The sequence below is a fragment of the Fistularia commersonii genome, chromosome 34 (genome assembly GCF_037954325.1).
Source record: "Fistularia commersonii isolate RoL2024-O1a breed Wild chromosome 34, RoL_Fcom_v1.0, whole genome shotgun sequence".
Taxonomy (NCBI): Eukaryota; Metazoa; Chordata; class Actinopteri; order Syngnathiformes; family Fistulariidae; genus Fistularia; species Fistularia commersonii.
In genome coordinates this window covers 8,842,921-8,869,132 of record NC_141317.1, presented here as the reverse complement: position 1 = coordinate 8,869,132, position 26,212 = coordinate 8,842,921, and the positions used below count along the sequence as shown (strand labels likewise).

General features: G+C 45.7%; 2 protein-coding genes across 5 annotated transcripts in view; one reads left to right on the top strand and one right to left on the bottom strand.

The window, feature by feature from the left end:
* Window positions 1-5,689: 5,689 nt before the first annotated feature.
* On the top strand, window positions 5,690-23,252 carry LOC147214497 (sodium- and chloride-dependent taurine transporter-like). Of its 3 annotated transcripts, XM_086141886.1 has the most exons (15): window positions 5,726-5,839; window positions 7,364-7,595; window positions 8,882-9,111; window positions 9,189-9,323; window positions 12,599-12,833; window positions 14,415-14,547; window positions 15,032-15,166; window positions 16,088-16,191; window positions 16,348-16,472; window positions 18,067-18,179; window positions 19,144-19,281; window positions 19,675-19,777; window positions 20,698-20,798; window positions 20,887-21,057; window positions 21,557-23,252. In XM_086141886.1, exons 2-15 carry the CDS (start codon window positions 7,585-7,587, stop codon window positions 21,710-21,712), a joined length of 1,890 nt encoding a protein of 629 aa, XP_085998012.1. In that variant the 5' UTR covers window positions 5,726-5,839; window positions 7,364-7,584; the 3' UTR covers window positions 21,713-23,252. The 3 variants fall into 3 exon arrangements, with proteins under 3 accessions (XP_085998014.1, XP_085998012.1, XP_085998015.1); XM_086141888.1 differs by lacking the exon at window positions 7,364-7,595 and having other exon boundaries at window positions 5,690-5,839; XM_086141889.1 differs by lacking the exons at window positions 5,726-5,839; window positions 7,364-7,595 and adding an exon at window positions 7,721-8,196.
* The window catches only part of LOC147214496 (glutamate receptor-interacting protein 2-like), a 33,341-nt gene continuing 28,990 nt past the window's right edge, over window positions 21,862-26,212 (bottom strand). For both annotated transcript variants that reach the window (XM_086141885.1, XM_086141884.1), the window contains one exon: window positions 21,862-25,433. In XM_086141885.1, coding sequence (XP_085998011.1) covers window positions 25,236-25,433 — 198 coding nt within the window. In that variant the 3' untranslated portion in view covers window positions 21,862-25,235. The remainder of the gene's footprint in view (window positions 25,434-26,212) is intronic.

Below are 26,212 nucleotides of genomic sequence, written 5' to 3'. Positions count from 1 at the left end.
GGGCTCCGTCACTCATTGGAAAGAGTGTTTGGAGGTGAAGACAAAGATGTGCGTCACCTTAATGGAGCCCTAAAGTTCAGAAACGCAGTGGGCGAACTCGGATCCCGACAACAGGAACACCGGAGCAGAAACGCTCCTCAGTCCGACTGAAAACCCCTGGCCTCCCGCCCGGCCTCCCGAGGGCTCACACGGTGCAAAAGACGAGAATAAACAACGCAATAAGTTATTACCCGAGCGAGCTTCTTTTGCAAATGCTTCACGGTTGTTGCCGAGCAACCGCGAGTAGGTTCGGTTATGGGTGGGAAAGTGGGGTTTATTTGGGTTTCATGTCCACATGGCCTATTTGAAGTAGATATTTATGCAACGCGCTGGAGAAACTCACATTTATATTATTTTATTTCCATGGAGACTTTGTTTACAAGTCAAGCCGGCCTGTCTTAAGATAAAATAACTTGTCTCCGTCGCCCCCCCGAGCCTCCGCGGTGGCCGGAGTGACCCCAACTCATGAATTCCTGAGACACTATTTGGATAAACCTAAACTTTGACACTCATAACATTTAATAAAATCTATTTACCCGGCGTCTATTTTAAGCATTTGTCATGATTTGCGTCCGCCATTGTTGAACATTTTCACCGCTTAGCGCAAATTACACAGACATAAAAAACACATTTTAACACGTCTGTGAATTCCCAAACAGCTTATTTTAGATAGGGTTTGCGGTGCTAATCGTCCGTTTCCCCGCATGGAGAATTTCCGCGTGTTTTGCAGAAACATAATAATCTGGACGAGGGCATCGAAGCAGCAAATCTCTTGGCTCTAGACCGTCGCCAAAGTGACTCACTGAGGCCCGACCGCGACATCCGTGTCCTCGCACGTGACTCCGCGAGGGGAGAAAACCGCCGGAAACGACTCGGCGTCGACCTTGCTTCCGTAATCTCCTTACGGTAAAGTTTACGGTGCAGCGAACCGTCAGGGCGACTACCGGGTGATAAAGATAAGCGGCGGGTTTACGACCACCGTCCGGCGCGCTGAATTTACACCTCTCGGAATCGCGCCCACCCGCCTGTCGCTGTTTCGTCGCAGAAATGCGCGGCGTCGATTCCGGCCCTTTCGTTAAAATAGCTAATGAGTGACATCACGCTCAGAGCAGGACGTCAGCTATGAATATTAACACAGCTGCAAATTTCACATGTTATTTAGAGAATAAAAGCCTTCCGTCGCTCTACAAACTCCACTTGCAACGGTAAAAACACCAAAAAGTAGGAAAGTGAATTTACACGGATGTTCTGGATCAGCGGTGGGCAATTATTTCGGCCTGCAGGCCACATTTCTTATTCAATTTTCATGCGCGGGATGATATTAAATTGCAATTTAAATACAGGATTGTCTCAGAAAAGTAGAATATTGTGATAAAGTTCTTTATCTTCTGTAATGCACTTACAAAAAAAAAAAAAAAAAAGTCATACATTCTGGATTCATTACTACAGAAATATTACAAGCCTTTTATTATTCTAATATTGCTGATTATGGCTTACATCTTAAGAAAACTCAAAAATCCTATCTCAAAATATTATAATATCATGAAAAAATAATTTTTGTTTTTGTAATTGCATTACAGAAGATAAAGAACTTTATCACAATATCCAAATTTTCTGAGACCTTGTATTTACATTTTTTGGTATCGTATTTCTACTTTAAAATCATGAGGGATTATAAAAATGTAGCATCCATATTAAATTAAACAAAAAGGGAAAAAAATAAGGAGTTTCTAAATGCACTATAGATTGAAAATCCCTATCCCCGTCTATCCTCTAGACTAAAATGCAGCGTGTTTACCAAGATTCTCTGCAGAAATAACAGATGTACTTGAAATATACAAAGTACAGGCACGCACACGAATGTCCGGTCAGCTTTGTTTTTAAAGACGATATCACTATTTCTTTCCTCTGGTTCCTCAGCGTGGATAAGTCGCTGCCGGTTTTCTCAGTTGTCAGGAATAAGAGATAGAGAGGAGCGATTCTCTTTTCCTTATCCTGTCCCCGACCTCACCCTCGCACCTCCCGGACACCGAAACCTCGTGGTTGCACGTTAGCAAAAAAAAAAAAAAAAGGTCTGCAAAAACAACATGCGAGGCTGCCTTTTTTTTTTTTCCGGTTCTTTCCTCCAGAGCCGGGGCTTCAGCGCGTTTGGCAGTGCAGGAAGCCGATGTTTACATTTAATAAGACCGACTTAGGACTTGGGCTCGTATTGTGTCTCCCCGGCCAACCATTATGTAAGAAATGGCACAGTGACGAAGCCACACACACACACACACACACACACACACACTAAAGCGAAATAAAGGTTGCCGCCAAGGCGATCTCTTTATGGGATTGTCTTGAAAGGAGAGCGACTGAGCAGCCAGACATTCGCTTCCTCTCCTCTAATGTCCCGCCGTAGGAACAACGCGTCGCATTCAAGGTTTTAAAACCCGCCGATTCCACCTTGAGCGTTTCGACCGGCGCTCCTGTTGCTTTCTCTCCTCCCTTGTCTCTGGCTTCCAGGAGGAAGCCAGTGACAAGGGGATACTTACACTTAACATAGCCACGGTAATATGGGATTAAGCCTTACATGCTCTCTTGAAGAATTAGCGGCCGGGACAGAGTCGAACATGGGAGCGGCCGCCCCGTTTAGTTAAAGCTTTGTCAAAGCTCGGCCGAATAAATGTATGGAGCTCTTTGTGCGGAAACGGCGACAAAAGGGATGTCGGGTGTTTAAAATGTGACGCGACGGCGAACGCGCCTCATCCCCGGCTCTGTGGCGCGTATAATGCTCCGCATGAGGTGACTCACAAGGTTACCGGTGGAGGAGAACATGGCCAGCTCTGCAGATAAACACAAACAGCGTCTGCATGTGAGACAGGATTACATCTTCCCCATGTGACCGGTCTGCCCTCAGGCAGACCTCTAACAAAAGACAGGATAAATCTATCCAGGGCAACAACCTCTGGCCCCGAAGTCTTCGGGGTAAACAATCAGGGAAGCTTATTTGAATAAGTGCATCAAATGTTCTATGAGGAACCAAAACGCTTGGGGAACGCGATTATATCACAGCGCTTCATACTGAACGCCCTGTTATGAAATGATCCCTCTTTGCGTGCCGTTGTTTTATTTCAAGCTTCCCTCGTTTCAGCCTTCTGTCCTCGGCTACTTTAGATTCAGGGTTTGTTTTAGTCACAGTTACCAAACAGTGAGCATCCAAACTGGCGTTTTCTTTTCCCCGCCCCGGGTCGCTTTCCTGTTTCCTGGCCGTTTTGCCTTCAAGGCATCAGGGAGCAGTTGTCCCGCTGACAGGGCTCTTATTCTCCGCCGGGGTGAAACCGTCGCCGAGAGTCGAGGGGAACGGGCGGCATTAGAATGGACCTTTCTTCGCCGGCCTCGACATCAGCTGTCGCTTTTAAGGCCGCTGAAGAATCACGTGCGAGGAAAGAGGCAGGAACCCGACTCTTGAAAGCGAAAGCGCTCTCGTTTGAGTTTCTACAGCGGGGGGGGAACTCGCGCTCCCCATAAGGATTTATGTGGAAATCCACTTAGGGAGGATCCGCGGATGGACGTGCTTTCATAGCGCTGGGAAGCACCATCTTGATACGCATTGATACCTACAATACATGGCACACAATCACGTGGCTGCTCCATCTGTTTGGCCTGGATTAACACAACACTTTGCTTCAGTGGGCAATATGCAGCGCCGCCATCGAGTCTTAGGCTGCACGGACGCACGTCGCATCCACACCAGTGCGTGAATAGATACGACATCTGCAAATATGCATTTGTTCGATTGCTTTACGCGTCTTGACTTCGGGAGTGTTGACGTTGGTCGTCGTGTGTGTTTGTTTCCGCACCGCCGATGCGTTCGTATATAGAAAACATATCGTTTGATACAGGTGATGGATTATTGGTGGATTGTGGCTCTACGGTCGTGTTCTCCAAGCGAACCTACCGTTTAAATATTTATTCATTTCTTTATTTGTTTGTTTCTTTATGATTAATATGTGTTTGTCAGGGATTCTACTCTTTACCGACATAAAACAACCCCAAATAAGCCTCGGAAATTCAATGTTAGACTGAGATGATATTTTCTGTTCTGCTTTTTTCCTTCTACACACACACACACACACACACACACACACACACACAAATACGTATTTATACATAAGCGCAGAAGGGAAATGTAGAGTAAGTGTAATGCAGACTATTAATGCATGCATGTCCATATGCATGTATGCATGTATATAGGTATGTGTGTGTATGTATGCATACATACATACATGCAGGCATGCATATGTATGTAGGCTCTTCATAAAACTAAAGGGAATACTTCAAATAACACATCCTAGATGTGAATGAATGAAATATTCTTATGAAATACTTTGTTTTTTTTACAAAGTTGAATGTGCTGACAATAAAATGACACCAATATGATCAATGGAAATCCAATGTATGAACCCACGGAGGTCTGGATTTGGAGTCACACTCCAAATAAAAGTGTGAAAACACACTCCGGGCGGATCCGATGTTGATGTCATGTCCTTAAAACAAGTCCAAATGAATCAATGTTGCTTCCTTAGTTTGATTTGACATCAGTGTGATTGACTCGGCATTACATTGTGTTGTTTAAGTGTTCCCTTTATTCCTTGGAGCAGTAAATGTACAGGACTGTCTCAGAAAATTAGAAAATAGGATAAAGTTCTTTATCTTCTGTCATGCAATTACAAAAACAAAAATGTCATACATTCTGGATTCATTACAAATAAATTGAAATATTGCAAGCCTTTTATTATTTTAATATTGCCCATTATGGCTTCCATCTTAAGAATACTTAAAAATCCTATCTCAAAATATTAGAATATCATGAAAAAGTAATTTTTGTTTTTTTAATTGCATTACAGAAGATATAGATATAGATATAGATATAGATATAGATATAGATATAGATATAGATATCTCATTTGCTGAGACAGAAAAGTGTATGTATGTGTGTGTATGCTTGCATGTGTGAGTGTATATATGTATGTATGCACATATGCATATGTGTATATCTATATATCTATATGTTTATAAACCTGCACAGAAGGAATACAGCAGAACAGTGTATAATCCAAGTCTAACAAACATCTAGACAAGAATGTGCCTGTAATATTAATACGAGTGTGTGTGTGTGTGTTTATATGTGTGTGTGCGTGCACGTCTCTCTCTCTCCCTCTCCATATATATATGTATATAAATGTATATGTGTGTGTGTGTAACATGATATATATATGTTTCACGTTGCAAAGCTGGAAAGCACAGCCCAACTTGTGCTCTGTCATAACATTAAAGACTATTTTATTCTATTTAATTTTAATTTAATTCTATTCTATTCTATTGGCACTGGCAGATTGACCAGTACTTTTCCCCTCCGGCGTGCGTTGCGAAATAGGACATCCTTATCAGAATGCCCACGGCGGTCCCGTCCCGTGGAGCCGGGAAGGGGCGTGGAAAGACAAACAAATGGATGAAATATCACAACTCGGGGTTGATCGATCACGTCGATTGATCCCGATGGTGTTCAGATGTCTGCACGGCCAGCGGTGCCAGGGGAGGAGGAAGAGGAGGAGGAAGAGGAGGAAGAGGAGGAGGAGGGAGGGGAACTGTCGCTTTAAGAGCGTCTTCTCTCCAAGAAGCTGGTGATTTTCCACTCAAACTGATATTAAACCCCAGCCAGCCCATCAAAACAAATCTAAACATTCATGGCCGCGCAGGAGAAGCCACTGCAGCGTTTGGATCTCCACTGACGGCTGGACGCAAGGACGAGCAGCGGGTAGGTTTCATCCCTGCAAGATTATGCACCGCTAATGTATTTACATTTAAAAATCATCTAAAATTACGGGGGACGCTCCGTGATGGGGATCGGAGGTGATGCAGAATGATAACGTTACACATCTTTTTGTGGCATTTTCCAATGAAAATGCACGCATTTTACGGCCTAAATCCCAGAACTCCTTTATGTATCGCATATATATATATGTGTATATATGTGTCCTAAACTTCATCCGCGATGTTTTCCGTTTCCTTGGCCCTTGAACCCAGTTTCCTGTGTTTACATCTGATAAGAGGCTGTTGTTCAGCGCCTTCCCTTTGCAGGGCTGCAGCTGCTGCTCCTGCTGCTGCTGCGGTGCGTTCAGGTGATCTTCCTTTTAACCCACAGCCATGTGATGCATGCTGAAAATAAACCTTTTTCTTTTTTTTTTTTTGCCCCCAAGGGTCTCTCTGCACCTTCTCCCGCACCTCACAGGTACACGACGCCGGGTAAATAAAAGGATGATAAAATAAGGGGAGCGTCTCTGGAGTGTGTTGAAGTAGGTCTCATGTGCTAAGACGTTTATTAGCTTATATCTTATGCTTAGTGGCACATACTTAACCTACTTCCCCCTCCCTGTGTCCCTCCTCCGGGGTATGATTGATGGATACGTGTCCTTTAATAACCCCAATCCGCCTTGTGTGCAGGATGAAACCCGCGGGGTCACTGCACCTTCATAGGTGGCGGCGTTGCAAATAAAGTCTCCAAACCGTCCTCCGAGTGGTGTCTCAAAGGTTGTTTACAACTGAGTCAGGGTTTTTTTTTTTTTTTTTTTAATTCCCTTTTGCTTCAAGAGCCGGGCGATAAAACGCCCCTGCGGTCTCCTGACAATGCATCATCCCCGACAACTGGCGAGGATTGCGTAACAAAAATAGTGCTCGCATCATACCGTTGAAATGCGATGGATTAAGGTGTCACGCGGTGCAAGGAGAGGTGTAATAGATGTGTGTATGTGTGTGTGTGTGTCCATACTCACTTTTCTTTTGTGTCGCCCCGGTCGGTCCTCCCGCGCCCACGCTCGGCCGTGCAGAACCCGGGCCTAAATCCAGGTTCTAAATCATCAGGTTTCTGAGGGTGCGTCCATCCTGGGCCGCCTGAGCTGTGAATCCACAACCACATGGCCTTATTAGGCATTGTTATAAGTTGGTACTCCATTTGTTTACATTGCCTGCTTGTAATCCGCCGGGTCGCCCCCTGCTAGAGCACCACAGCTACGGGTGAAAATAGCTTTTTTTTGCAGAAGAAGAAGAAGAAGAAGAAGACAGATGGATGCGGTGCGATGATATTCCAAGATGCATAATTTAGGGGGCCTTTTTCGGTCGAAACGACCCTTTACCGCCGCCTTGGGCTCATTCATTTGTGCCGATTTATAATTCAAAAAAATCCCTCTCGAGTGTTCCTACGTGCCGAGGGGACGCACACCCACCCGCCACTCAGCTGTGCGTATGTGTGTGTGTGTGTGTGTGTGTGTGTGTTTGTGGGCAGGCATCAGCGGGAAGTGGAAATTTACAGTCTCCCACGTTGGTACCTGTGTTGTCCGTCCCAGCCGGGCCGCGTCCAATCTCCACGGTGGATTTAATTGTCTTTGGCTGAGGGGCGGGACCCGCTGTCAGCTCCACTTCTTGTGACCAGCGTTGGCACAGAGGCATTCAGTACAGAGGAATGGTGACAGCTGAGAGAGAGGACCTCTATACATTATCGCAGCCATGAAGGAAATGTAAGTTTTCTCAGCTAGAAAAAAAAAAAAAAAAGTGTATTCAGGGCTCTGCACTTTATTTACTTTAGAGCAACCCAAATCAGAAGTACGTGTTTGTTTAAAGGTTAAATTATTAACTGGTTTTTTTTTTTTTTTTTTTTTGTGTTGTAATCGTGTTGTGACAGCAGTAAAGAGACGGCCTCTGTGGATTTGTTTTTTATTCTGGAATTTTTTTAACAAAGTAAGAGAGGTTTTGAAATCCTCAAGGACAATTTGTGCAGAAGCTTTTTTTTATCCGACGGGGGCCGGCGGGCAGCAGCCCCACGCAGGAAGGTGAACGTATAGTGAGCATACAAAAGCGAAAGTGTCAGGAGGGGTGGGGGTATTGGGCGGGGGGGCGACAGGATGAGGAATACAGTGGCCGACGACTGATCCAGTTACATAATGAGGTTTGAGAATGGAAAGCGGTTCATGTTGACTCGTCATGCACGGCCAGGGGAGAGAAATCCCAAATACCAGGACGGACGGCGGGAGAAGAGAAGAAGAAGAAAGTGTCCTGGATTTGTTGTCACTGCTGTGATTGTTTCCCGGGTCAAAGGTGTCGTCGGGCCTTAAAATCCATGTAATTGCAATCAAATTTTATTTTTTCCTCTCGACATTGAGACCTATCTTTGGAGTGGAACTTAAATCGAGCTCTGCTTAGTCCATTCGGGGGAAAAGCTCTCAACCCCCGACCTTCGCCGTTCATCTCGTGACTCGGAATCGAATTGATTGCATTGTTTGCATATTTTTTTTTTTTTTAATGCAGGTTTTATGTTCAGAAACGCTCATTAGCATGCCAGCTGGGAATTTCAAGTCTTGACGTGCCTTGTTCCAAATCTATTCTGGTGTCATCGCTCGTGGGAGGGGGGGGGGAGCAGGATACGTCGGTCCGCCGCAAATCCCGCTGTTCTTGGAAAGGCGGTTTACAGCGCAAACACTCCGACCAACTTAAGCCCGTGTTTTCTCTCCGGGATCGACCTCGGCTTCGGGAGCGCGAAGGAATAGCTTCCTTTTTCCCCGGTTTGGATCGGGGACGCAATAACGCGTCAAAGGAAACTCTACTTTGGACTCGGGGACTTAAGGGGAGGGAGTTTTCGACGGGTCATTAAACCCATTTTTCCATGTTTTTTGGGCGAGGGAGCCGTTTCCTCCGTTCGAATGACCCGCATCTATTGATTTGCAAATTTAGCAGATTTGTCCTTCCGCTCGTCTCTTGTCTTTGTCACGCCGCGACTCCATGTCCCTCTCCATGTCCTCCCCTGCAGCATGGCACAAAAAGAGAAGCTTCAATGCCTGAAGGACTTCCACAAGGACACCCTCAAACCGTCGCCGGGGAAGAGTCCCGGCACGCGGCCCGAAGACGAGGCCGAAGGAAAGGCCCCGCAGAGGGAGAAGTGGGCGAGCAAGCTCGACTTTGTCCTGTCGGTGGCCGGAGGCTTCGTAGGATTAGGAAACGTCTGGCGTTTCCCTTACCTTTGTTACAAAAACGGTGGAGGTAAGCCCGAGCCGCCGCCGTCGATGCCGGTAACGATGGGAGCCGCGCGTCCTGAAATATCCGTTCCTCCCATCCAGGTGCGTTCCTCATCCCTTACTTCATATTCCTGTTCGGGGGCGGCCTGCCCGTGTTCTTCCTGGAAGTGGCGCTGGGCCAGTACACCTCTGAAGGAGGGATCACCTGCTGGGCCAAACTGTGCCCCATCTTTACCGGTCAGTCCTGAATTCTGGAGGAAAAAAAAAAAAAGTTGTTCGCAATTCGAGCAGAGACGCTCGAGAACGCCGGCCTGATTTTCCTTCCCCTTTCAGCTCAGGATTTGTCGCGCCGCCTTTCCCTCCCTCGCAGTGTAATTGAGCCGGCCTCACTTCATTAGGCCGCTTTGCGTCGCGTAAACGACATTAGACGGATCGGCGTTGGGAGCGGCGAGGCCGCACCATCACGGGGGATTATATGCGTCGTCGACTTCACGAGGAGCGTACGAACGCCGGCGCCAATGACCGAGGCGCTCGGGGATCGGGGTCTCTGAGTCGACGGTTGCTCGGTTGTCATGGAAACAGAAAAAGGAGGAAAAAGTCACCTGGCGATGGGTACGGCCCGACGATTAACGTCGACCGCGGCGAGTGTGTTTGAGCGAATTTAATTATCATAATCGATCGGTCGGCCTGAGAATCTCTCGCTGAAAGTTGCGTAATATTACAACGAAAGCCCGGGTTGTAGCGGAAAATGGAAAGATCCGGAAACAGATAAAACCGAATAATCCAGAAGAAAAGACCAATATGTACTTATTCAATTAAATGCAAACAGATCTGGAGTTTGCTTTAAAAAATATCACCCTCGGGTCTCCGGGCAGCCGCTTTCAAAGATGATATTAATAAGAACACACCTGGTCTTCGGTTTTAGCTCAAACTTTAGGGGAAAATCAAAAGGTCACGACCAGAAGAGGCCTTCACCTAATGCACCGAAGCACGTTTAATATACACTGCTCAAAAAAATAAAGGGAACACTTAAAAAACACATCCTAGATCTAAATGAATGAAATATTCTTATGAAATACTTTGCTCTTTACACAGTTGAATGTGCTGACAACAAAATCACACAAAAACGATCAATGGAAATCAATTGTATCAACCCATGGAGGTCTGGATTAGGAATCACACTCAAAATTAAAGTGTAAAAACAAACTCCAGGCTGATCCAACTTTGATGTAATGTCCTTAAAACAAGTCCAAATGAATCTGTGTTGCTTCCTGAGTGGACACTATGATTTCACACAAGTGTGATTGACTTGGAGTTACATTGTGTTGTTCAAGTGTTCCCTTTATTTTTTTGAGCAGTATATATAGATTCTTTTTAAAAGCGTTGCCATTCTAAGGTTCTGCGTCCATGTGGGCTACCAAATATTGCACTCTGCCGTTGAATGACAGCTGAAGACAAGCGCTGATGCACGGCCGCCTCACTTATATCTACATGTGAGATGTCACATGAAAAGAGATGGAAGTGCACAGCATCGGATCCCTCGCAGCTGCCGATGGTCTCCGCCATTCGAGGAAGGAACGCCGTCCGTCCATCTGGCACAGAACCGAAAACTCCCCGAGCGTTCGCGCCAACCGGCCAATCGCATACCGCCGTTGCCCCTCCCCCACCCCCCCCTTCCTCCGCCCGCGTAATGGCTTTTCATCATACAGAAAATTCATGCCTTCGCTTGCTCCGCGCACACACACACACACACACACCTGTCACAGCTTGACTTGTCCATCAGTGTGTGTTTGGGAATGAAGAGGTGGGGGTGACAAAGATGATTAGTTTAAAAATACTCCTGAGCAGTGCAAGAGATAGCGGGGATTTCTGTGTCTTGGTTCGTGGCAAAGTCATCTAAAAATAGTCCAAAACATAAGGACGTTACAACAGAAGATAACGCACGGACTGTCTGGAACAACAGAACATTTGAGTTAATTAGCTTAAGGCTTCGTCGCCGTCCGTGTTTCGATGAACGTACTTAAGCGATGCAACCGTTTAAACAGACGGTTCCAACCGGACTCACAACTGGTTCTTACCTTTCGATAACCCGCTCCGTGTTATCGCCGGCTGGAGAATTGGTTCGAAAGATTCAAATAAGTTTGCGAGATTTCGATTTTCAATCCCGTTTATCCTCCGGTAGATCTGCTTTTTTCATTAAAACACATTTTGCGAGGATCCGGCATCCTCCGGCTGACGGCGAGGGCCCGGGAGCACAATGAGGACCTATTAATTCGGCATTAAAATGTGCATAGCTCTCCGTGCAACGCGTCACGGACGAAGCCAGGGGTCGGACGGACGTGTCCTATCGTGGGCGTGCTGTGCAGGAAGCGCGACCATACGACTATATAAAGTGAGATCCTGAACCCGCTTCTTTGCAGCTGTGCGATGGTTTTTAACTTTGAGATGAACCCTGAATTCAAAAAAAAAAAAAAAAAAGCACTGCAATGCTTGACAGTGGTTTTAACCCATGCGAAATTACCATTAAAACGCAGATCAATTCATTTGACACGTCCCGACGCGCCCCCTCCGCTTTCCTCCCCTCAGTTCGAATTTCAAAAAATGGCCGCAGACTTAATATTACCGCCGCCGTTACCAAAAGTAACAGCCGATCTTGAGAAACAGAAACCAGGATGTGGCTTCCAAAAAATGTAAACGACATCTCTGTTGTCCAATAACTTGCATAAAACTATTATTTGCAAAAAACCTTGAATGTGCGGGAGCGTTGCCGGACGGATCGGATACAAAAGAAAGAAAGAAAGAAGCTTTTCCATCGCCACCAAATGTACAATGGGGAAAACAAGTATTTGATACACTGCTGATTTTCTTTTAGCTTTTCCCACTTGCAAAGCATGTAGAGATCTGTCTTTTTTATTCATTTATTTATACGCAATTTATTGTATTTGTCGCTCTTCAACTGCGAGTGACAATCTAAAACAAAAACCCATAAACACAGGCTGATTTTTAAGTCATTCATTTGCATTTTATTGCAAGTATTTGATCAACTGTCAACCAATTGTACCAAGTTGTGTTTTTTCTGATACATCAAATACTTATGTCATGCAATGAAAAGCAAATTAACGACTAAAAAAAAAAAAAATAAGGCAATGTGTTTTTTTGTATTTTTGCGTTAGATTGCATCATTTGCAGTTGAAGAATGACAGATAAAATAAATAGCAAATAAATAAATGAATAAAAAAAGACAGTCCCCTGCATGCTTTGCAAGTGGGAAACTATACTTGTGCTCTGTTTCTCTCTCACTGTTTGGCCGGCAAAGAAAAGTCACATTGTGAAACGCCGCGCTGAATGAGTTATCTCTTTTCCCCGCTTTTCATTTAACATTTTAAAGGCCACATTTCAACCTCCGAGGACGACAGCGGCAAAGACGGAGACGTTGCCCAGAAAAAGATTTCTCCCCAGCGATAACGCCCGCTATGCGTCGTCTCGACGGCTAACTCTTTCCCCGCCCGCAGGTATCGGCTACGCTTCCATCGTGATCGTGTCTCTCCTGAACATCTACTACATCGTGATCCTGGCCTGGGGACTCTACTACCTGTTCCAGTGCTTTCAGCCCGAGTTACCCTGGGCTAAATGCAAGCAGCCGTGGAACACGGACCACTGCGTGGAGGATACCGTCCGTAAAAACAAGACGCTGTGGCTGGCGGCCAACGTTACCAACTTTACTTCCCCCGTCACCGAGTTCTGGGAGTGAGTATTCGGTGACGACCTGCGTGCATTTCCTGAAGTGACGTGTCTCTTCTGGTGTGTTTGAACAAGCAAAACTCCAGTGAACTCCTCGCTTTACGCACCGCTTATTTCTTTGATGCGGCGGACTTTCATCCAAATGCGGGAATAACCGACAAACCCGCTTCGCGTCGCTCGATGATTTTGATTGACGGTTAGCGGCGTCGCATCCGACGCCCATGAAACAAATCTTTTCTATTGTTCCGGGATGATCTTATCTGATTCGCAGATCTTATTGAAAAAATCCTACGTGACTCGGCTCCTCGGCCCCCCTCCGTGCTTTTATGCAGCGGAAAACCTCTAAAAGGCCGACACACCCGCTTCTGCAGAAAGGGCTGCGTTTTACCGACGTCCGTAACACTCGCTGTTACAGCCATCAATTGTCGCCCTCTGGAAGGCGGTTCAGGACAATCAATTAAAAAACAAACGCGTTAAAAAATGTGCTCAAACCGGCAGAACACCGAACACTTGAACCGCACATACACGAACAGGGAAATAAACCTTTTTTTTTTTTTTTTTTACTGTTTTACTTTTTTCTTTCTACATATTTGTCTATTTTTTCTTCTTATATATGTTTTTTTTTTTTTTATACACTGCTCAAACCAATAAAAGAGAACACTTAAATGACGAATGAAATATTCTTATTAAATACTTTTCTTCACATAGTTGACTGTGCTGAAAACAAAATCACCCAAAAATGATCAATTGGAATCAAATGTATGAACCCGTGGAGATCTGGACTCCAACGTTGACGTAATGTCCTTAAAACGAGTCCAGATGAATTGGTGTGTTTGATTTCACAGAAATCATGTTGCTGAAGTGTTCCCTTTATTTTTCAGAGTTGTTTTTTTTCTGTCTTATATCTCTTAACCCAGCGATGCTGCTATTTTTAAGGTTATTTTTTCATCCCTGTGCAACGACACTAAAAGTCTTAAATCCTTGAATCCTCGAATGCTACGAGGTGAGCTAGGCCTTCAGCCGCTCAGCTGCTTCCCCTCCTCCGAAGCGTCTGCCGGCAGCTGCCGGGGGCCGAGACACAAAGCCTTCATTTTAAAGCGCGTTTCAAATCACGACCGCGGCGCAAGTCAAACATGTGACCGCCCCCGACCGCGGGTGCGTTTTATCTCTCGTTTACGGTCGCCCTTGTTTTTCCCGTGCTTTTATGATGCGCCCTTGGATTTTATGTGCAGCGCACCTGTCCGGAGAGCCGCAGCTGACTCCCCGCCAATCGGCTAATACTGGCGCATTTACAAAATTATTAATGTGCGCCGTCCATGTAACTCTAAACCTGCAAATAAATAAGATATGCGGCCCCTTATCTGTCACGGGCGGACATAACCAAAGTGTTCAAAATAGCGCGTGGTCTTTCGAAGAATCAAAAGCTGCAGCTTGCGTCGTTCCTCACTCGTTTAATGATTTTCAGTGTCACACTTTGTTGTGTTTTTTTTTTTTTGCGTGCGGCGCGTAAAGCCGCGAGAGATAACCCCCCCCCTCGAAGCCGGTGCATTATTACTAATCTGCTTTGTATCTCCTTATCCTCCTCAGACGTAACGTCCTGAGCATCTCCAGTGGAATCGAGGATATCGGGTCTCTGAAGTGGGACCTGGCCCTTTGCTTGTTGGCCGTATGGATTATCTGCTTCTTCTGCATCTGGAAGGGGGTCAAGTCTACCGGGAAAGTGAGTGCTTTCTGACGGATCCGTTCGGGGTTTAAACTCGAAACGTTCGCTCGGAGGAAAACTCACCTTCTTTGAGACCCGAGTTGATTTTTAGACAAAAGCCTGCGCCCCATTCTGGATGTTGCATCTTGGCCAGACTTCCTGCCGCTCCTCAGTCTTCTCTCTGTTTGTGAGGCCGAAACAGAGCCGGAGCCAAGAGCGCCGGCCCGGAGGGGAAAGTTATTAACTCTATCGAGACTGATCTGCTGCTTTGTTTATCTTATTTTGTGACGCAAAGCTCTCACCTTTAACAACTCTTGGCTGGACAACTGTTTTAAAGTAAAGAAAACATTCGCGAGTGTCACACGTTGATAAAAAATATTGGATGAGCACTTGTAAATATTCATAAAAAGATGATAAAAACAGGACCACCTTGTAGCTCGAACAAAGAAAACCATGTTTCCACTGCTGCATTGTAAGTGTATAACAATGTTTTGCGGTTTAGGTCGTCTACATCACGGCGACGTTCCCGTTCGTCATGCTGATTGTGCTGCTGGTGCGCGGGGTGACGCTGCCGGGGGCGTCCGAGGGGATCAAATTTTACCTTTATCCCGACCTGACCCGTTTGCAGGACCCAGAGGTACGACTAAAAATAATTTCCCGCCGTCAACTTATACCTGCATCACCGTTTCCATATATCCATTTCCATGTTGTCACAGCGATCGCAAATACAAACCGTCGCCGCACAAGTGGTATTGCACGTATAATGGTTTTTATAGGGTTGTGTAACGTGATTGTTTTGATGAAAATCACAAAAAAAAAACAAGTGGATGTGATTGAGTCGGAGCGGCTTATCCGGGAGTTTGAATGGATTTTAGCTGAGTGACGTTTCAGGTCAAACTAAAGCTCGAGAAACAAATATATATTCACCGTTGTGTTGGGCTTGGATTTTGTTTTCTATTTAAACTAAAGTCATGTTGGCTTTTAGACTCAGAATCAGAATAAGAAAAATGGTATCTGTTCCCAAGGGGCAATTGGGGGGGCGCATGGGTTAGCAGGATCAAAATTGCGAACATCAAGAATAGAATGTGAAAAAATAATTAAAAAAAACTAAAAAAATAATATATATAAAATTATTCTTTATTTGTTCATATCTATATATATATGTAATTATATATATATATATACAGAATTTATATATATATATAAATATTTTTTTATTTATTTTGTTTAATTATATTTTGTTTAATCATATATATATATATATATAATTTTTCTAATTTTATTTTATTTCAGTATATATATGTACATATATATAATTTTTATCACAATTTTATAAATATATATTCCAGCGGCATCAACGACAACGATAAGATGTGGGACTGATCTGCAAGGATCATTTGGTGTTAAAGCTCCAATGAAACAGCCAGATTGACCTTTAATCAAGTTCAAGCAACCCTTTGTTTTTGTTTTTTAACCCTCCGACCTCACAGAGCCGACGACGGAATGTCCAGACTCCAAAAAACGAGTTACGAAATAAATGTCTCCTCCTCTGTTTCAGGTGTGGATCGATGCGGGAACGCAGATTTTCTTCTCCTATGCCATTTGCCTGGGTGCCATGACGTCACTGGGGAGCTACAACAAGTACAAATACAACTGCTACAGGTGAGCGGGGTTTCTGCGGGCGAGGGGGGTCGGCGGGGGGGGGGGGGGGGGGGAGCGTGGGAATGTAGCGTCAGAGACGGCTGCGTGAAAAGAAAAATGGGAACTTCGGTTCCGCCTGTGTCAATTAACAACCTCCATGACGTATGTGTGACATAGGGACTGTTTGCTGCTGGGAGGCCTCAACAGCGGTACCAGTTTTGTGTCTGGCTTCGCAATATTTTCCGTCCTGGGCTTCATGGCACAAGAACAAGGGGTGGACATTGCCGATGTGGCGGAGTCAGGTACGAGGGTCTCAGGTGACGGCGGCGGTGATGGTGGGCACTGCTGCCGAGCAAAAGACGAGCCAATTGGGAAAATGACCAAGAGTCGGCGTAACGCGGGGGTGGGCAAACTACGGCCCGCGGGCCACTTCCGGCCCGTCGGTCTTTTTAATCCGGCCCGCCCAAGATCGGTACAGAATTCATACTTGATGTGAATGATCGCATGTTTGTATCAATGAATGTTGGAGCGGGAGGTAAACGGGAGATTATTTCAGTTTTTTAGCAACTTAAGAACACTTGAGAATTTTCCTGAGCTGAATGACGCAGATTGTTTTTGTGATTTAGCCTTTACTGCGGACGCACATGAACGAGGTGCGCGTGAAGCGACAAGGGAAAAAACAGTTTGTGCATGAAATGCAAGCCAATGTCAGACCCTTCAAAACCAAGCTGGTTTTATTTTCAAAGCAAATATCAGACGAGTCTGATATCTACAGTTTGCAAATGCGTTTTTTTTATTTATGTGTATCATATCTTGAGCTGACCCGGCCCGTCTGTCAAATTCTAAAAGTCAACACGGCCAAAAAGTTTGCCCACCCCTGGCGTAACGACAGCAATGAATGAGAGGAATTTACTGAAACTTTCAGAGAAGATGATGCTGAAATGTAGACGTATCGGCAATTGCACACTCCTTGAACAAAAAAAAAACAAAAAAAAAAGGCGAAAAATTTGGACCCCGAGTGTGATTCGTCTCGCCTCCTCAGCCGAAAGCCACCCGGGAGCTCCTGTACTGGACCTTCGCGATTGGTAAAGGCTTCCCCCACGTAGCTTCCGTGTGTTGTCGCGTCCCGCTCTCAGCCTGCTCGTGTCTCTGGACGATGCTAAGACGCCGTTGCTGCCGCCACGGCGACGAGCCCTTCACTTCCAGCGTCTGACCTGCAGCCTCGCCGTGAAATGCCAGTTCTCTTACCGGGCCGTGGACCTCCACGGGCCGGATGCCGTGGGACCTGATTCTCGCTCATTCCACGTGGACTCTTGACGGAGATGCATCTTCTTTCAGCATGCTTGTCTGTGGAAATAATACCGAGGGCTTTGCTATCTTACACAGGAATCAGAATATAACCCTGTGACTCGTTCGCAAATGCATGATAGCGACATTAGCTTTCTGATGGCACGTTAGCGTTAATGTAGCCTTTGTTAAATGAAAGATTATATTTGATTGAAAGACGCAGAAAAACAAGCGACGTTTGAAATTCAGTTCACGCGAACGAGTCTCGTCGACAACATCTTTCTGACGCCGTTCATTGCATTTCTCTCATTTTTGCCTCGATGATATTTGTCCGGCAAGTAAACGTAAACATGGACGCCGGGGTGCAAAATCGCCCCGCGGAGATTTCTTGTTTTCTCCTACTAAAATAAAGAAGGGCGATCATCCCACGCCTCCTAATCGTTCACCAGATCAGATAATATTTCCTCCGCGAGACCAAAGCCCCGCTCTGCAGCTCTGGCTCAACCTTTGCAGAATTTTTCCGGTCGTCTGATGCGATCCACGCTAAAAGCTAACATGGGCGTTATATCTGTCCTTTGGCTCCTTCTCCCCCCTCCCTCCCTCCTCCAGGTCCGGGCCTGGCCTTCATCGCCTACCCCAAAGCCGTGTCCATGATGCCGCTGCCAACCTTCTGGGCGATCCTCTTCTTCATCATGCTGCTGCTTCTGGGCCTTGACAGCCAGGTCAGCGTCACGCTGTGTGCAGAAAAACCATGATAATAATAATAATAATAATAATAATGATAATAACGCGCGGCGACGTCGGTGTTACACAGACGCTTCTCAGGCCCCGCCGGCGCCGGCGTGTAAAACAGCGTTTTATGTCTTTTCACTTCACCTGAAGGGTTTTACCGCCGCGCTCCACTTTAACGCGCCGCAAAACTGCGCATCGATCGTTTTTGATCGATCGCTAGCCGGGCCCGGGGAGGGCGGCGCGACGGCACAAATGCGAGCTATGGGGCTCTGGATGAGAGGCGGAGCTCCGATTAAGTCGAGATAATCTGAGGAGACAAAACACAAGTGTAGACCCAAGGGATACACCGGCTATATCACATTTCCTGCTTCCAAGTGTAATTCTACCTCTGGCTAACTCAGTCCTGCACATGTCCAGCACCTCATCTCAGCCAACGGGGGGAGATCAAGCCGATGCTCTAAATTTGAGCACATGTATACACTCATGCGAGTGCTATTTCCATGAGAGAAACAGTACCGACGGGGGAGTGCGTGCGTGGGTTTACTTTATGACCATAAATTTCACGCCGATTTGTGCCCCTGAATGGCGGATATTGTTTACAGCGCTCGCACGTACATGCCACCGTTATGTGAGGGGGGTTTTGTTTCACGTCCGTGCAACAAAAGGGAGCATGTTCTCCGCGCTAACCGGCGCCGCTAAACTGGAACATGTTGTCACAACATGATATATCTTACGAGACCGCGGGGAGACTCGGGGGAGCGCGAGCGAGGCGGAGATTCACATTTGTTTGGTCTCTGTTGTGTCTTGGTAGCAACGAAACGCCGTTTTTTTTTTTTTTTTTTTTTTTCTCCGCCCAACCAACCGGTTCTGCGGGCGCGCGAAAACGCCGTTGCTTTTCCGCCGCTGTCGGAAACTTACTCTCTTTTTTTTTTTTTTTTTGTTTCGTCCCCGCAGTTCGTCGAAGTGGAAGGACAGATCACCTCTATCGTGGATCTGTATCCATCCCTCCTCAGGAAGGGTTACCGGCGAGAGATCTTTATAGCCGTGATGTGTTTCATGAGCTATCTCTTGGGACTCGCCATGGTAACCAAAGTAAGTCATTTCACCGAGATTCCGTCGTCTTCCCTTTGTAACGGAGAAGGACGGGGCCGCAGGATCGCCAGCGAAGATAACGCCTCAGACTTTCCGCTCGCCCGTCGGCTGCCGCGTCGTTATGACCAAATATGGCCTCCGGCGCGTTCGCCGCTCGCATCCTGTGTGGCGGAATGGAACAATTTGGAATGCCGCTGTCCTTCGAGCGGTTCGCCGAGGTTTCAGCACCTGTTGAACTCTGCCTCCGTTGGTCGGGCGCCAGCATTCTTGTGCGTGGCGTTGGACTCGCCCGCCCAACCTTTGATTCGAGGCCCCCTCTATCTCCGTGGCCGGCTTTCTTCCGCGAGCGCATCCAACGGGAATTAATGCGACTGTCCTCCCTTTTCTCTCCAGGGTGGCATGTATGTGTTTCAACTCTTTGACTACTATGCAGCCAGTGGTGTGTGCCTTTTGTGGGTTGCATTCTTTGAGTGCATTGCTGTAGCCTGGGTTTATGGTAAGTGGAACTGACTCGGTAATGTTTTTTTTTTCCCTTTCTTTCTCCCTTTTCTTTTTTTTTCGACAGCCATTTGTCAAAGTAATGATACCGGAGAACAAATGGTGTTGAAACAAAAGCGTCCAAGAGGGTATTTCCTCTCGAACAACTGTATTTCCTGGCAGCAGTGCATTCGAGGGGAGGCGGGTTTGGATCGCCACAGACTTCCCTTTTATATCCCGGCGTAATCGGTTCGTTTTCATTTTGGTTTTGCGATGAATCCAAAATTTCGTTCCAGATGAAACAAGGAAAAGGGCTTCGCTATCACAACTTGTTGTGGAAGCATCGGAGAAAAGCCGTTGCGGTGATTGATTACCGGGAATGAGGCATTTTTGAAAGGGAGATTGCGGATATAGACGTGAATTAAAAATCATAAAAGCGAGAACGATTTCTCAAGAGTCGTGCCGAACAGATCGGCCGATTCGCCGCCATTCGCCGATTTAGAGCCTCGGATCCATTTTCGAGTTTGCTGTCTGCGACGGAGGAAGGAAGCCCGTGTAGACGCGAGGGCTACGTTAGCCTGGATTAGCCTTGTAGCGGCCATAACTGCACTAGCGGCTTTGACCGTAAAAAACAAACAAACCGCCAAACTCGAAATCAGTTTTTATCTTTGCCCAGAGGTTAAAGAGTGACTCGGAGCGTAAAGATGGAACCGCAAAGCGCTCTGACGAATCCACAAAGGTTAATCAGCAGGCGACGACTATCGGGAAAAGGCGAACGCGAGAAATAGCGGCGTTTACGGTAAAGTACATGTCGGGGAAGATATCCGATGCGGTTTATGGCAGGCGGGGACGGATAAGGAGCCTCCGCAACGGGAAAAGCCCTCGGGGCGCAAACATCACGTGGATTTCAGGGACGCTTCTCGTCTTTGTGTCGGGCAGGAGTGGATAATTTCTACGACGGAGTTGAGGATATGATTGGCTACAGACCAAACCCATGGATGAAATGGAGCTGGACCATAATCACTCCTGTCCTCTGCATGGTGAGAGACCGTCGATCGATACTTCACGTCGGCGGAGGAAACTTCTAATCGGCGGATTAGAATTAAAACCCATGTTTCCGTCCCGCAGGGGTGCTTCGTGTTCTCCCTGGTGAAGTACAAGCCCTTGACCTACAACAAGGTGTACGAGTACCCTGACTGGGCCATTGGCCTGGGCTGGTGTTTGGCCCTGGCCTCCATGATCTGCATCCCCATGGTGATGGTCATCAAGATCTTACAGTCTGAGGGACCCCTGATTGAGGTGAGAAAGCTTGTGACAACACTCCGACTGGCGGACGAAGCCGGAGAAGTCAAACCGATGGCCGACCGATAGCGCGTTTCCACGTCGGATAACCCAAACAAAACATCGGTCATTGCTAAAGTGACCGAGAAAATCCAAAAATTCCACCGCAGGAGCATCAGCACCGGCGGTCTGAAGTATGAAAAGCAAAAACTGAATGACCGTTTGCTGAAAGCAGGGAAAAATAGTTTGTTTTGGACCGATCTCTCTCTCTCTCTCTGGCAGCAATTCACCGGAGATTTGGCAAAAACGTGCCCTCAGCAGCAGTAACCACTTTAATCGGGGAATGAAAGCAGTCGTATTCATCTCAAGTTTGTAGCAAAACAAGCTTAAAATGCAAAATATATGCAATAAACAGCATCCGGCTCAAAAGACCAGGAATTATCAAAAGAACCGGTTTGAAGTTAAATAAAAAAAAAAAAAATGGTTAACCTGACGGGTCGTTTCCGTGCCCCCGCAGAGGATCAAGGCGGTGGCGGCCCCGGCCAAGTCAGGCGTGAGCTCTCGCCCGAAGGAGTACAGCGTGAAGGGCAGCGAGCTGACGCAGCCCCTGGACCCAAACGGGAACAATGGCTTGATGAAGCCCACCCACACCATTGTAGAAACAATGATGTGAGCGCTCTCTGTGAGAGGAATATGATTGATGTGCTTTCTGTATTATCATATTTGCTAACTTTCATAATGGTAGGTTTACATTGTCCAGTGTATTCACCCTAGAGATACTGTGGTTTGATTTCTATGAAGAGTTAAATATTATTGTTGTAATTTTTTTTTTTTTTTTTTTTTTTTTACTATATCAATATTGTCGTTAAAATTGTTGATGCAGTTATAGGCACTGATCTTAGACAGTATGTTGAGATGGCACATGTTCAGTGTTTACTACCTTTCTGTTGATTCCGGAGACATGAGGAATTCTCTCTCTCTCTCTCTCTTTTTTTTTTTTTCTCGTCTAACACATTGAGGAAACTTAGTTATTAACCGTGGGGGGGGGAGGAAAAAAAAAAAAAAGGTAGACCATGTCTCAACATCCCGACATGATTGTGGGAAACTAACTTGTCCAGCTAACGTGTTGTTCATCGTGCAAAACGGAAATGAATGTACCTCCGCTCGCGGCGGAAGCAAGCCTCCCGCGTCTCGCAACGTAGAGTACGTATCCGACATGTGTTTTAGCGGTACTGTACAGCAGTAGACTTCGCTCGACGTCTTCGTTTTTCAAACTCAAGGCCTTGGCCAAATACTGTGAGAAATGCATTCGCGAGATGATCCGTCCCCTCGGAAACAACCGAGACGAAATCAGAAATAGGGCAAAGTTCGGAGAAAAGGGAAGTGGCATTTTTAGAGTATTTGTACACTGCCTGTGTGACTACTTTAGTCAGTCCCAGTGCATTTTTTTTATTTTAAAAAACAAAAAAACTTTCTTTGCACTTTATATGTTGTTTCACCTTTATTGTAGTTTTTTTTTTTTTGTTGCTGTTGGTCGCCACGGTAACATTCGCAACAAAAGTTCAGGAGGAAAATGTTTCTAGCTTCTTTTTTTTTTTTGATATGATAAAATCGCAACAAACCCGATTCGGAGGATGGCATCTCCTCGCCGAGACGACGACAAAACGTCGCAAACGTAGAATTAATTTCTCTCTAAATCCCGACTGAGCTTGTTTAAGTAGCAGATACGTTTCTACAGGGTCACCACTGTTCTTTTTGTTCCTATCATTAAGTTGAGTCTTTTATTGTAGAGTGTTACTTATTTGTAAATCACATATGCCTTTTGTAACAATTTTATACTGCGTATCACACAAAACACGATCACCGATTGGTTTTCTTCTCGGACAACACACCCGAACGACGGTTTTATTTTTGTTTTTTTTTTCCAGTGTGCAATATTCCTGGCGGCGACAGGCATTGTCTACCTTTCAAAAAGTCTCCCGTAGAATTTATGGAAATGTTTTCTCGGTAGCCGCTACCAAAACAAGCAAAAGGAAAGCAGATGACAAATTCTCTGAAATTATCTTAACAGGATGTCTTGGAGCCACAACTGTCATAACGCTGCTACTTGGAAATACAAGTGAACCAAAGTACGTTTTCCACACAGTTGTCCCCTTTGAGATGCACATTGCATTTCTATATAGATTACAAATAAACCTCTTTTTTTCTTTGGATTTCCTCAGCGTCAGTTATTTGCCGCGTCCCGTACGATCTGCAAATATGGACGATTTAACCGGCTGTGATTTTTTTTATTTTTAAATTCACGGAGGTTTGAAATAAGAGTTGAATGTTTTTACCTCAAATCTAATATTTCAGCATCGGCTGTCAAACGAACCTACGACCGGTCGTTCGGAAACGATTTCTCCGAAATAAAAGCGACATGGCGGTTAAATAGGAAAGCTGAGCAACCACCTTCCAGTTTGCTACGTTCAAACCCACGTTTGGGTTTTTATGGGAATGAAAACAACGGCTTGTGGTGAAACTGAAAGTTTGCACAGGACCGAACGCTGAAATGCATTTTCCACAAAACGTCTCTTAAAACAGAGAAATGAGACAAACATTTGCATGGAGTTAGAAGACGGACTCACATTAAATACCTACGAGAGGAATCCTCGGGATTCCGGCCAAACGTGGAGGCTCTCCGGCTCAGGAAGGTCCCCGGGGTGGATGATGGTCTCATAACTTTATTCTTGTTAAAAAGAAATACAATTTTCTTAGGTTTATAATAAATAACAAAAATAAAATCACGACTCGATCTTTCCGTATCCTCCGGACCGATTTCTTCTTCCGAGGGAGGAGGACGTGGAGATAAACGCCGCCACATTCGGTATCACAGCTCACAAAGATAATCACATGGAAATTCAATAAATAAACGGCATGGACTGCTCACGTTTTGCGCTAAAATAAAGTTGGAATAGAAAACCTTAAAAATAGGCCTCCGTATTCCAGAGGGTTTCCAGCCCGTGAGGCGACGGGAATCACTTCCACGTCTGACGGGGCCAGATTTTCCTTTTCCTTGAAACACGAATACTTTAAAAAAAAACACCGGTGATTCAAAAAAAAAAAAAAAAAAAAAAAAAAAGAAAAAGTGGATGAGGGTTTGTTTTGCCCCCCACACATTGGAGCAGAGTGACCGCTTCAACACTTTTCTATTATTAGGAAGAGCTAGTTGCTGAGGAGAAATGCATAGCATGCTTTAAAGATACCGGTAAGGGGGAAAGAACAGCTACGGCAGGAAGTAACGAACGATAAATCGCTCATTTTCGATTTTGCAAAAGGCCGTTTACCCTCTTTATCTTGACTCAAGGAGGCCACCTGGACGCACCCCGGTGCAAACGTGGAGGTTCGTGAACGTTGTCGTGAGGGAGGCTTGACCTCCGAGCAGAGGGGAAAAATGTGCAAACGCGGTGTTAATGTGCAGAACGTGACACCGAAAACTACGTTTGTGTGAACGGACAGCTGAAAAACAAATAATGTGAAATATCAGCAGGGGACACAAGAGTCCCCCGTGAAACCGTCCGCTTCAGAAAGGATAGGGTGCCTTCACAAGCATCCGCGGTATTATGATATAAGGAGATTTAAAATACAGTCCATGATACTTGGCAAGTGGTGGTGAGGTTTCTGCGTATTTGGAGGCACTGTTCCTTCTCTATAGCAGCCAGCGTGGAGGAGAGACTGGAAACAGGGGCGGCGTGCCAAGAAAATAACTCAACAAGTGAAACGCACCTTGAACTTTAGTCCCGCTATCACCCTGTGCATTTGTGTGTAAAGAACGCGGATGTTCTGTGTGGAAAAAAACAGCCAAAAAAAAAAAAAAAAAAGACTTCTTTCGATTACAACATGAAGCCCATTGCTGTGAGATTGCGGATTTATACAGTGTGTGTGTGAACAGCCTTTGACTCCCTACTGGAACCGAGCATGTTGACATGCCGGCTCGGGCAGAAGCTATGACTCCCCTGTTATGTAACCTTGCATGTGGCATCGCCCACGGAGGAGAGGGGGGGTTGGGGGGGGGGCTGCCCTGGATCCAGAAACTCCACTTTCTCCATGAAATGCATCGTGTGAAAACAACAAAAAAATCAACTAACGATTGTGAACAAGTTGGGCGACTGTCGGTGCGGGGTGGTGGTGGGGGTGCCGACGTAGCGTCTTTGGCTTCACAGGGCGATGCTGTTGGTCCTGCGATCGGGGAAGCAGAAGAGCGAATTCGCGGGGTCGTCGCAGTCGTCGGTCAGCCCGCCGTCCTCCGTCTCCAGCGGATTCCTGCTAATGACCAAATCCAAGAGGTCCCCTGCTTCCATAATGAGGGGCACAGTCAGACAGCAGTCCAAATCCCTGGTCCGGACACGATTCACCTGCAAAATTAGGACTTAATGAGCAAGCTATGAAGTTTCACTTGCTGCGTGAAGCGAAAAATAAACTGAAAAAAAAAAAAAAAAAATTGGCACACCAAAAGATTTTACATACAACGCAAAAAAAAAATATTCTCGCGTGCATGACGTTTTGAACAAAACATAGGCTGTTCCTTAGATGCTTACCGGAGAAGTGTGTTAAACATGTTATTGTGGCTCCATTTTTAAAGAGAATGTGATAGATTCCCTTTTTTTTGTGAGTGAAATTAAACCTATCATATTAAACCTTATCTATAGGTAATGCGTGCTGTCCATACCATATTTTCTTCTTATTAGGCTGCTCTGTCGGTCTAATTCCTCCACTCATGAATTCCTCCACTCGTGGTGAAGATAATGTTATGGTGTTAAAATGTTAATGACATGATATATCCAACAAGAGGCGCGCGCAAAAAAAAAAAAAAGGGAATATCACATGATAATTCTCTTTAAAAATGGCACCACAACAACATATTTGTTAACAAATATCTCCTGTAAGCATCTGAGGAAGAGCCTATGTTTTGCTCGAAATAAGTTTTAAGTGTTAGATGTAAAATAAATCATCTTGGTGTGTAGATTTTTTTAAATTCTATTTTTTTTTCTAGCATTTTCAAAAATAAAACCAAGCTTTCATCTCACGGGGAAATGACTCGAAACATGAATAATTGAGCGAGCTGCAGTTTTCCTGAATGAAAACGTCTCGAAGACAATCCGCGAGGGAACGACGTCTCGAAACGCCACCGTCG